The 13045-nt window shown below is 35.3% G+C and overlaps 1 protein-coding gene across 1 annotated transcript; it reads right to left on the bottom strand.

Moving 5' to 3' along the window:
* LOC130894924 (uncharacterized) lies at positions 1 to 13027 on the bottom strand. Its single transcript, XM_057801967.1, has 3 exons — positions 12867 to 13027; positions 12633 to 12809; positions 1 to 8731 (listed from the first exon to the last, which is right to left on the bottom strand). Exons 1-3 carry the CDS (start codon positions 12922 to 12924, stop codon positions 8520 to 8522), a joined length of 447 nt encoding a protein of 148 aa, XP_057657950.1. The 5' UTR covers positions 12925 to 13027; the 3' UTR covers positions 1 to 8519.
* Positions 13028 to 13045: the final 18 nt, after the last annotated feature.

Genomic DNA, 13045 nt, shown 5'->3' with positions numbered 1-13045 from the left:
TTTATTATAAAGCTATACTTTATTAAAACTTCAAAAAGTGGTAAAAACATAACAATATATATAAAAAAATGGAATACAACTTTGATTGGACAGTCTAAATATAAAAATATTTGATAGGTATGCCACAAATTGTAATTCGGCGGAATAACGAATATTCGGCGAGAAAATTGTTAAATACCGAATATTCGTTACACCTTTAAACAAACATTCCTTAATTTATTGTTAGAGTGAATAAAATTAATAAAAAATATACAAAATGAATTATCGAGATAAAAATTAGAGTAATGGACGGATATATTAGTCTTAATAAGTAAATTTTTTTGAAATGCGGAACAACTTAAGGCAAGGATCCATCGACTCATCAGGTGGAATCCATGCCAAAAGAATGTAGCACAGCACTCATCTGCCCTATCTACAAAAAGGGATCAAAACACTAAACTGCGCCAACTACAGAGGCATTTCCCTACTGAACGTTACCTACAAGGTAAACGCCAGGATACTGTCGGGAAGGCTGGATGTGTACGCAGAGCGAATGATTGAAAACTACCAATGTGGTTTTACAAGAGAGAGCAACGACAGACCACATATTGACCATCCTCTGTAGCCTTGAAAAGTGCTACATTTGAGGAACAGTAAGTGTACTTGGTGGTCCAGACAAGCTAATAAGACAGTTGACAATAGCCTTTTGCAACACCAATTGCAATGTGAAGGTAGCCGTCACAACATCACGCCGATTCAACGTCATAGGAGGTCTGAAGCAACAGGCTGCTTTTTTTGTATTCTATTCAAACTGACCTTTTAAAGAATATTTAGGAGGCTGCAGACCAACCCGGGAGGAAACCTACTTAACCGATTAAGACAAAAGGTGGCCTACGCAGACGATCTGCTAAGCAGGAGGGAATTAGAGCTTAGAGAGGACTTCCGGACACTTAATTAGGAATCCAATCGAGCGGGGCTCAATGTGAAAGAAGCTAAAACGAAGTACATGCTTATGTCGTGTAGCCGAGACTGCGCAGACACTGCAGCGTTTAAGGTAGATAACTACACCTTCGAGCCTGTTGACAACTTTAAATACCTTGGTTTCCTCATAACTGAAAACAACGAAACTGCAGGAGATACAGGAGAGAGTGAAAGCTAGAAACAAGGCGAATGACAGTGCCCAAAATATGCCGAAATCCCGCCTACTCAGCAAGCGCACAAAAGAGTTGTCATGTATGCTTCTAAAATCGGGGCAATGACTGCTAGGGATAAACTGAGATTCAACTCGTGGGAGAGGAAAGTACTTCGGCGCATCTATGGCCAAGACCAAGGAGAATAGCGCATCTGTACTAACGCTGAGACTTACGGAGAGCCCAGCCTGGTAGCAGAGATCAAGAGAACGAGACTAAGATGGCTTGGTCACGTCAAATGGATGTCAGAGGGTAGAGGAATCACTTGCATACCTACAAAAGCCGGAAGGGCGCAGGCTTCCATGACCACCACGCATAAGATGACAGGACGACGTAGAACAGGACTTAAAAATACTAGGCGTCCGAAGGTGGCGGAGAAAAGTAGATCGAGAAGAATGGAGGAGAGTTATCTGGGAGGCCAAGGTTTTCGAATATTTCAATATTTTTTTGAGTTTTAAACCTCAAATTTCGAAAACTCGTGCCCGTAATTTTGTTAAGAGTTGCTAGACTTATTCAGTATCCCAAAACCACCCAGAATCTAGAAAATTAAAACTGCCTAATTTAATTTAAGGTTTTATCTCAGAATCGCCTAATTTGCCTGTACTATTATTTGGTTCATTTTTTTCATGATTCACCAAAGATTTATAAATTTTAATGCAAATAAATAATATTTATTTTGAAAGAATTTATAAATATGCAACATGTAAAGTGAAATAAAGCACATTTTTTTGTTATGACGACCAAATCTCACTAACAGTGTCTAGGGAGTCCTTAACCTATGGCAACCTAATAGGTAAAATATTTCTTATTAGAATTTTATATTGTGGTATGAATGGCAGAAAGTTTTGTCTTAAAACTATTTTATAAACGTATAAAATCTGGCTGGTGCAATATATTACCATAAGTATCTAATAGAAGGCACATTCGAGCATATTATTATCCATTATATTGAAAAAAAATTAGTTTTAAATAAAAATTGGAGATACTACACTAAAAAATTGTATTCCTTCACTCGAGAAATGATCGCAATGTTGTACAAATTTTGTTATTCTAAATACTATGGAGGGTAGAGGTAAGGAGGGCCATCTCATATGGGGGCTTAGGTTAAAACCTGTCCGCTTGTAGACAGTAAATTATAATTTAAAATTTGACCTGAATGGCGTTCCTGTCGGATCGTTCAGTTCAGTCTTCCGCCCGTCTTATTTGAATGACCTCACTCAAATAGAATGAAGTATGCAGTCTAGTTGACACCGAGACTTCGACGAGTGAACAAGTGCGAGAGTGAAGTGAAGTGAAAGCGGACTCAGGTACTCAGGTGAGACACTGATTAAACTTTCTTTATTGCAGGTAGCTGTGCTTTGACACAGCCTTTTATTTATAATGATAGAAAATAGTTTGGCATGAAAGAATTGTGTTTGTTAACACAAATTTGATTGTGCGGAATTTTTCCGTTTTCGAAACAACCGTACTTCTCAGCACGGCTTAACATTTTATTTTTAGGTAATTTCAAGGAAATTGTAGGAAATTTAAAAAAAAAAGAGAATTACTAAGACAAGAGTACAGGCATGGAGCCTGAAAACCTCAAATGTAGAGAAAAACCCTACGATAGGGGAACATCGAAAGATAGGAAACTTCTTGATACCACAAATGAAGAACTGAAAAGAAAGAAAGAAAGAAGAACTGAATGAAACGAAGGAAGAAAATAAGCAATTGAAAAGAACAATTGAAATAAATCTGGTAAAAATGGACAACATGAAGGAAACAATGAAAGCACTAGAGGACAAAGTAACAAAACTCACACAGAACAAGTTGAAAATAACCAAAAAAAGGAAACGGAAAACAAAATGTGGGAAAGGAAATGCGAGTGCCCGACCATAGTCATGGAGGAATCCAACAGCGAAGACTGCCCAATGGAAGAGGAGGATTTCACGTGAAAAACAAAAGAAAACGAAAGAAAGCGAAAAACAAAACCACGCAAGAAAACAAAAACGACAGTAATGAAAGTGGAAAAGAAATAGAGGAAGAATTAAAAAAAATAAAGAGAGACGAGGAAGAAAAACAAAAAAAACCAGAGAAGAGGCCACTTCCAATCATATTGAAATCCCCACTGATGTGGACTGTTATCAGAAAACAACTGATACAGAGAAATATCAACGCCCAATGCAAAATGGGCAGCTTTACAGGAAAGATCACCACGCAGTCAGTGGATGACTTTCAACAAAATGAAGATGCTCCTGAGCGAGCACAAAGAAATAGAGTAGTATACGTTCGCACTCAAAGAAGAGAAAGAAAGAAAGCTAGTAATAAAAGGACTAGCAGTGAACACCCCAGCATCGGAAGTAGAAATCGAGCTGAGGGAAAAAGGACTGAAACCCAAAAAAGTATGGCAACTCACGAGCTATACTCAAAAAAATGAAGACAACACAAGAAAATTGATAACAATATACATGGTAGTTATCGAGCCTGCAGAAGAGCAGTCTTACAAAAACTTGAGATATCTCTGCCACACGAAGATAAGTGTTGTAGAACAGAAAAAACACGACGGACCTGTACAATGCTACAGGTGCCAAAGTTTCCACCACGGACAGAGCACGTGCAACATGGACGTGCGATGTGTAAGATGCGCAGGAGCTCACAGGGCAGCGGACTGCACCCTGAGCTAGACCGAAAAACCAAAATGCATGAACTGCGCAGGAGATCACCAAGCTAACTACAGGGGGTATCCAAAAAATCCAAAAAAAGGAGAAACAAAAACAACGACCCCAGGAGTTAGCTACGCCCAAACGGCCAAGAAAACTTCGTCAGCTTCAACGGCACAAAAAACACAAGTAACGGGTGACATATTGAGTATGCTGCAGAACATGCAGGCACTCATAGGTACACTAATAGCCCAACAAGCAAAATAAAATGACAAACAACCTTCCTAGTCAAATAAAGATCGGCTCGTGGAACACAGGAGGACTACGAACAAACGAAAACACCATGGGAGTGATCTTGGAGGAAGAAGATTACGATATTTTCGCACTACAAGAAACGAGATTGCCAGGTAACACACACAGATTCACCTGGCCAGGCTACAACGTTTATAGAGACGACATAAACGGACGCTCCGGAGGTACAGCGATTTTAGTGAAAAAAGAGTTGTGCCAACACCGAATAAACTGACCGGACGGACTACTTAGCATGGAGGCAACAATAGTAGTCATTAAAACATCATACGGGGTTATTAGAATAATATCAGCATATGTGCGGCCTGACACCACAATACACGAAGAAGACGTGTTAGCAGTACTCCCAGATGTTAAAAAAGGCATTATCATAGGAGATCTGAATGCAAAGTCCCCTGCATGGTACAGCACAAGAAGAAACAGAGAAGGAAGAAACTTGGAAAAGATCATAGAAGATCACCCATCATCCTATCAAGCGATAGGACCAGTAAGACCGACACACTACCCACCAAACGGAGGAGGGCCCGAGGTTATAGACATCGATGTGTTGAGAGACATGACGATGCCTGTGGTAATCGGGACCATAGACGGCGGCGACGCTCACTCACCAATCGTCGTTACCATTGGTAGCGGCAACAGACAAACAGGAAGAACCGTGAGAAAAACCAACTGGGACAAATTCAGAAGGCTAACAGGACAGCTGTTAGGACCAATCACGGAAATAAAAAGCAAGGAGATACTAGAAGAACAGGTCTGTTTCTTCGAAGAAGCACTATCAGAAGCGATAGAACGAAGTACCACAATGACTATAGCAGACAAATACGGCAGATTCAAAAATATAAGCGACGATCTGAGAAATCTGATTAGGGAGAAAAACCCAATAGCTAGAAGAGCCCAAAGGACACAAAACCCAGAAGAAAGAAGGAGAGTCAGGGAAATGAAACAGGAAATTCAAGAAAAATTACAGGAACACAGAAGCGAGTAATGGAACAGAAGGATAAACGAATTAGACCCGCAAAAACCCGGATTATGGAACATATCTAAAGTCCTAAGAGAATAAAGAAAACCAATGCCGCCAATACACGGAAGCAACGGGATGGCGTACACAGACAAAGAGAAAGCAGAAGAGCTGAAAAACACAATGGAACTTCAGTTCACACTGAACGAGCATCCCGACGAAGACATGGACTTCTCAGACATGATAGAAGAAAATATAAACGAATACCTAGAAGACGAGGAGGACCAAGAAACCCTAGGATTCGCAACACCGATGGAAGTGAAGGAATTACTTAGGTTTGCATCAGCAAGGAAAGCACCGGGAGTAGACGGAATCTCAAACAGAGCGCTGAAAAACATGCCAAAAAAAGGTATGGCATACCTTTCGAACATAATAAGTGGCATGCTGAAGATAAAACACTTCCCATCGAGATGGAAACAAGCAGACATTATCATGCTGAGAAAACCCGGTAAAGACCCCACTTTCCCCCAAAACTATAGACCGATAAGTTTGCTACCTGCCATGAGTAAAATCGCAGAGAGAGTGATACTGAGGATTCTGAACGAACAAACAAGGACATTAAACACTATACCAGAGAAACAATTCGGCTTCAGGAAAAACCACAGCACCGAACAACAAATTTTGAGACTAGTAGAATATACTACTCAAGGTTTCAACCAGAAAGAATCCACAGGGGTAATCTTCCTAGACGTAAGCAAAGCCTTCGACCGAGTATGGCACGAGGGCTTGCTCTACAAGATGAAAGAGGCAGGATATACAAAACCGCTCATAAAACTCCTGAGCACGTACCTCAATGACAGGAAGTTTCAGGCGAAGGTTGCAAACGAAAAATCGGAAGTCGGAGAGCAGCAGGCGGGAGTACCGCAAGGAGCGGTACTATCACCAATGCTGTATAATATATACACAGCAGACATCCCGAAAACGGAAAACACCTTGGCAGCGCTATATGCGGACGACACCGCAATAGCAACAAGGTGCGTTAAGGTGAAAAACATCACGAAGACTCCAAAATGCCGCAAAAAAGATTGACGAATGGTGCAAAACATGGAAAATACAGGACAACTGCGAGAAAAGCCAAGCAGTTCTCTTCTAGAAAAAAAAAAGAGCCACCAACCCGACCGGAAAATAAAAATTAACAACGAAGAAATCCAGTGGACAAAAAAGGCAAAATACCTAGGCGTAACACTAGGCCAAAGTCTCACTTTCAACGAACACGTGGAAAACACTGTTGATAAAGTGAGACAAGCGAGAGCAAGACTATGCGGATTAATCGGACAGGAAGAAACTACAGGCTCAACAAAACATAACGCCGAGACAAGCACTAAATGTTCACTGGACAACAAGTAGCGAGGAAATATACGGAGAAACGGGACCTGAAAAAGTATTAGACATTATGGACCATAGGGCAGTAAAGCTATTCGAGGAGTTGGCAACGCACCCCAACGAAGAATTGAAGGAACTCATAAGATACACTAAGGAAGACTACAAGAAACACAAGAGGCCCAGAAGACAATTGGATGGATAGAGTCAACCCACAAGACACGGTAACTCTGCATTTCATAAGCATACATCGGGGACAGCTATAGAGAAGGCGAAGGACCACTCGGATTAGATCTTTTCCTACCGGTAGGAGGTAGGAAGAGGTTTACCCGAGGCAGCGAAACACACACACACATGAAGACGTCCAGACCAAGAACCCAAGAGTGTATAGCCAACAGGCTAATCTCTTAACAAAAAGATAAGACATCCCAGAATCTCCCATAGACCTCAGGGGAGAGGAAGGAGTCTACGCGCGAAACTGCGACGCGAAAGTGGATGAGGACCTGTCGAAATGACAGGAGGTGGTGGAATGTTCTTCTTCATACCCACTCGTGGATTTATCCGGGGGTGGATGCCTAGAGGGACGGGCTCGTCTCAAGGGAAATTGTGTGTATGTAGTATGCAGTGTTAAAAAATTTTAAATGATTACAGTCGTTAATTAAATATTGGTATACAAAATCTAAACTATTCATAAAGTACAAAATAATTTTGTAAATATAACCTAGAAAAGCTAATTTGAGATAACGCCGACTGTTAATTAATTATAGTGAATTTCTAGAAAAACAGTGTCAATTATCACTTCTTTCTTTCTCTGTCTTTTTTGAATTACTAGCGCTTTATTTAAAATTTACACTTATGTACTAGTAGCGCCTCCCTAACGTAAAGAATTTGTAGCACAGAGATGGTTCTCCTTACCTTTACCCTCCATACTAAATACTATAGAAAAATTGTAATATTTTTGCTGGTAATTCAGCTGAACAAGAAAATGGTTCATAATAGTTGCGAGATTCTTTTATAACCTCTTTGAAAAATATTTCATTTTAACATTAGATAAAAAAATTAAAACAAATATTTTCATTAAGAAATGCAATTGATTTTGAGAAAAAAACCAAAATAAAGATTCATTGATAAGAATAATAAATATTTCATGAAAAGCAAGTATCACATTTGAAATAATTGTTATAAGCTATAAATACCTATATGAAATTATAAAAAAAGTTCCAGAATTATGTACATCAACTTTTAGAGCTGATAAAATATCTAATATCAAGATTATTTCTTTATATACACTTTTTTTCGTAAATTGAATAACAATAACTTGTGAAAAACTGTAACGTTTATCAAGTAGAAAAGTAAAAATTTTTAGAATTTCTCTAAATAATTGAAAATTGAAGAATTATAATCTTCACTTACAATTCTCAACTACTCTTTATTCATATAGAATGAATGACCCCAAGATCTCTGTAGGTAATCAAAACTGTTTTGACATATACATGTAAAAAGAAGGTTTTGATTTTTCTCCTTTCTCACATGAAACTGTTGTCTAATTAATCGGTTTAAAAAAAATTCACAGAGCAGTACCCTTTTAGGATGTACTTAATTAATTAATCAATTGATGTAGATAATTCTGGACATTATATAACAATCTTATTATTACAATAGGGATTCAGAAAGGTAAAATATGATCAGATGAAATAAAAAAAGAGACCAAATAAATTGAAAGTAAATGCAAAGACCACGGCCAAACTTAGAAACAAGTAAACACGAGAAATGAGAATAGATACCAGATAATTAATTAAAATAACTTTCCATATAAAAAATAGACAATTATGCCTGTTAATATCAATGCTTAATTTAAATTCAACAAGTTTCGAGATTTTTTATATGTATAGGAACTGCAATAATGAATTTATTCCATTTGAATTTTCTTACATGAATGTTGAAAAATGTGTGATACGAGTTTTCATACAAACGAATTTAAAAATTCATTAATACAGTTGCCTTTTTACCTACTATTTAGTGAAAAATACTTTTTAATGTTTTGTTCCTAGAAATATGTTTTGTTTATCCTATAATATACCTTAAAAAGGTTAAACAAGTAACAATTAGTAATATTGATACTGTACTGATATTAGCACCATTGCATTCATCTTCAGAACAATAGCATTCTTCCCAATAAATACCATTTTCATATACACCCCAATTGCAAACTCCAGTAACACCAGTTTCTGCAACAGATGCACACCTCCTAATGACTTGCCTCCATCTACCATCCCCTAATAACAAAACACAAGAATAAATAAATGTTGTCGAGTAGATTTTACCATTATACAGCAGGTGACTTGAAACTTTATTAATAATAATAAACAAAGTTTTCTTCATAAAAAGTTGTAAAACCTAAATTACAACCATCAGATATGAAAATTTATTCAGTCATATACAAGTTATGTTTAAAATAATAATATGAATTTTGCTTAAAAGTATAATAACTTTATTTGTATAACGACAAAAGTTATGCACAATTATCAAACATCCAGCATACCTACAAAATGTTTAAAATGGTTTTTACATATTTAAAAATGACAGTAAATTTTGCTATAGTCACTAGTGATATTGAGTTTAGAAACTGGTAAATAGTGAACATTATGAAACGTATCGAGAACCAATAACAACAAACATCAAGAAAAAGTGTACACAATACAACAATAATGAAATTTATATGAATTTCAAATTGTACAGAGATGTTAAACATAAAAAATGTGTTGCAAGGGAAGTGAAGAGGCTAGATGTAATGTTATCTATAGTGCAAAATATTTTATGTTCCAAAATGTAGATAAAACTACACTTTTAAAAATTGTTAAAATAAACTAAGAAAATTACACTCATATAAACTAAAAATACTTTGTTTTCTTATGAATGAAAAACTTGAATATAATCTTTATATTATTAGAAAATATTTTATTCAAAGTGACAATTCTAATTTCACAATAAAGACTCATGAAAAATATTTTTTTAAACAGATATTTCATGTGAATACAGCAATCAAGGCATTTTTTTAGGGAATATACAGGGTAAGTCTTGAGGAGCTTTACAAACTGTTATTATATGCAGAGTCTCTCAGGAAGGATATCATGAAGCTGCTAAAAATTGTCAACTACTCTTCTTCATTAATTTACAGGGTGATTTATGAAATTGACCATAAATTTTAATTGGCTATAGAGTTCATACAGCTCATTCGATTTTTTTAAATTTTTTCATGTTGTGGTACACTGATATTAGCTAAACTTAGAAATTCCAGAATCGGCTTGCATTAAAAAAATATTACACAGTGGAATATTAAATATAAAAACCTAAATTAATTTTTCCTAAGCAGGTCCTAGAATTTTTAATTTTAGCTAATACCAGTCAAATGCTTTATGAAAAAATTTAAAAAATTAAATCAACTGTGTAAACACCATAGCCAATTACAATGTAAAGTCAATTTCACAAATCACCCTGTAAATTAATAAAGAAGTTAACACTTTTTATTCTAATGATGTCCTCCTTGAGGGACTCTACATATAGTAGAAGTATGTGAGTTCCTCATGACTCACCCTGTAATACCTCAGAATTATATCTAATTTTTTTCAAACTCAATTTTCTTTACGACTTACTACTACGTGAACAACCATAGGTATGGTACTAGCTGGATGGAACAACAATCAGTACATTAGAAGTAAGGCAGTATTTGAAAAAGGCTTTTAATGAATAATTGATTATTTGAGGCCAAGAAATTTATTTACTCATATTCCTCTTCGACTTTAAATTTTCCAATAATATTCAGCTACAAGATCATTTAATGTCATACTCTCAACACATGACACAGGTAAGTCTTTTATATGTTAAACAATCTTCAGTAATCTCCTATTTTGATGATTCTTCTTAGCACTTCTCTGTTAGTTATGTGTGCCATCCAATTATGATTAACTTGATTCATTAATGACAATATCAGGGTCCATGCCTCCACTCCACATAACAGAATCAACCAAACTTAACACTTGAGTAATCATTATTAGTCTTAATTCTAAGTTAAGGTGGTAATTAAATAGACATGCTCTTATTTTTGTCATCACTATATCTATGTCTGGATCTAATGGAACCTTTATGAACCTTAATTGTAGTCTAGTTCTCAAGTATGGCTACATACTAAAATATGTTGTTCAATTCTTTTTCCACTTATATAATAATATAATCGAGCACGATCTGAAAAACTTCAGTGCTGTTAGAATTTGTTGTCAGAAAAAAAATGCATCCCTATTAAAATATGAGTACCTTTTGTTATAATATGCACCTTTACAAGAATGGTCCCAGAAGTACCTGGCCCCTGACCTAGAGATGGTGGTAGTTGCTTGAAAAATACTGTATTAGAAAGTATACAACCTATGCAGCATATGTTTCAAATTTGAAGCTGAACCAATATAAAAGCAGAACTAGATTCGACTCTGGTTAAGACTGCTCCTTCGTTACCAACAGTAAAACATTGGGTGGCAGAATTTAAATGAGGCCAAACGACCTTCGAAGACTAGCATCGCAGTGATCGACCAATTGAGATGATGACTCCAGAAATTTTGAAGTAAATCGACAAACCGGTAATGGATGATCGACGACTGAAACATTGCGACCTAGCAGACATAGTAGGCATTTCAAAAAGATCGGTACATTGCATATTAACTGAAAATTTGGGCATGAGAGTGGCGAATATTATGCGAACTTATTACAATGTTTAGGCAAAGAAAAACCAGTGGTATTTAGAAAAGATTTTCCAACAATGAAGAGGTGATGTCGGCAGTTAATGGCTTTTTTGAGGAGCTTGACCATTTTTATTACAAAATGGGTATCAAACTTATTGAACATCATTGGGAAAGGTTTATGGAACTGAAAGAAGATTACGTTGAAAAATGAATATATTTTTTCCAAAATTTTTGTTTTCTTTGTTGAGGCAAATACATCTGAAACCATCCTTGTACAATTCACTTCACTTCACTAATGAAAATCACAGGATTTTTAGCATACTGAGTCATTTTTCAAATTCTGCATTGCCAATATGAGTAATAATGATTCTGTGCCATTTTGAGACATATTATTAGACTGGTAGACATTAAACACTTGATAGCTGAATAAAAAATATTAAAAAATTTTATTTGGTTATTAAAGAAACATTGTACTATCAATTCAAAGTATAGGAGCATATTTAAACATAATGTCAACAATTTCACATTGACTTAATTATTCAGTTGCAATTAATAATCGACGAGTGAAAAAATTTAATGAAATAATTTCGACATCATCTATGAGAAGACACCTCTCGCTATTTTGAAAACACCTGAATAAATGTAGGTTTGTCCAAACATGTTAAAACTCAATTGATCTGAATAGGGCATCTATTGTTTAGTTGTGTGTATACACACTCCAATACAAGGCTATGTACATAGGGACAATGAGCAATAATAGTACAACTTTTTAAACAATACAAACTCAATATAGTTTTATGATTTTTTAACTGAACAACTATATGCGCTCTTCCCCATTTGATTCTATAGACTTTTGACAAAAAATTAAATAATTATATGACTAAAAGTCATATGTATGCCTAAAGGACATGCCCAATGGAAAGTAAGAAATAGTGAACTCCATAGGTTAAAGTAGGTTCGTGAGAAGATTCAGGATAAAATATTTTGAGCTACTATAATCATTTAGAAATAAAAAGCAGTGTACAAGGAAACCGAGTGAGAACAAATCAGAGAAGACTCCAATGTTTCAAACTCAGCATAACACTTGAAAATTTTAACAGGAGAATATTATTTTTAAATAAAAAAGGATAAATGGGAGTTTATTACATAAAGAATGCAGAATTGTAATCAAGTGAACAGCATACACTGAAAATTTTAGATACACTGTTACAATATTGATAAATATATTTGTTAACAATGTACTGAATTTTCTGAATACTGTATATTTTTTTTCAATGGTCAATAATTTGTAGCCAAATTTAATATTCCTACCACACTAATGAAATTACTTAAGCAACTGAGTTAATTTTTTGTAATTATTATGAAATCGAAAATAACGGCATTTAAGAAAGATTTTTGATAAAATTTGTAGCAATTAAATGTAATTACATATAAAAAAAATACTTACAAACAAATCCTCTGGGACTTTGTTGAGTGACTTTCATGCAAAATGAACCAGGCATATGACTTTCTTCACTGTTACAATCAATTGCTATATGATTTATTTTATCAAATTTTTTATATGCACCACAATTATCGTCATGTGGGTTATCAGAACCACATTGGTAACATCTTACTGCCTCACCTAAAAAATGTGAAATTTCAAATTGAGACATTGTCCAAGTAAAGAGTAAAAACTTACTATAATTTATTTGAGACTTTATAAAAATGATAATAAAACAAAACCAAAATAATTTCATGATTTATATAAAGACCACTTTTGTAATTATTATTATTGTTAGTAATCAATTCATGGGCGTGTAAACTTTTTGTTTTGATTACACTTTTGACATATACATATATGAGGTGTCTTCTTCTTCT

This window comes from Diorhabda carinulata, chromosome 6 (assembly GCF_026250575.1).
Source record: "Diorhabda carinulata isolate Delta chromosome 6, icDioCari1.1, whole genome shotgun sequence".
Lineage (NCBI taxonomy): Eukaryota > Metazoa > Arthropoda > Insecta > Coleoptera > Chrysomelidae > Diorhabda > Diorhabda carinulata.
This window is presented reverse-complemented; position numbering and strand designations above follow the sequence as displayed.

Excerpts from the sequence above, each read along its gene's own strand:
- LOC130894924 (XM_057801967.1), bottom strand. The coding sequence starts at position 12,924 with ATGAAATTATTTTGGTTTTGTTTTATTATCATTTTTATAAAGTCTCAA. Across the intron at positions 12,810-12,866 it reads AAAGTCTCAAATAAATTATA|GTGAGGCAGTAAGATGTTAC; the intron begins GTAAGTTTTTAC and ends CACATTTTTTAG. Across the intron at positions 8,732-12,632 it reads AAGTCCCAGAGGATTTGTTT|GGGATGGTAGATGGAGGCAA; the intron begins GTAAGTATTTTT and ends TTTTGTTATTAG.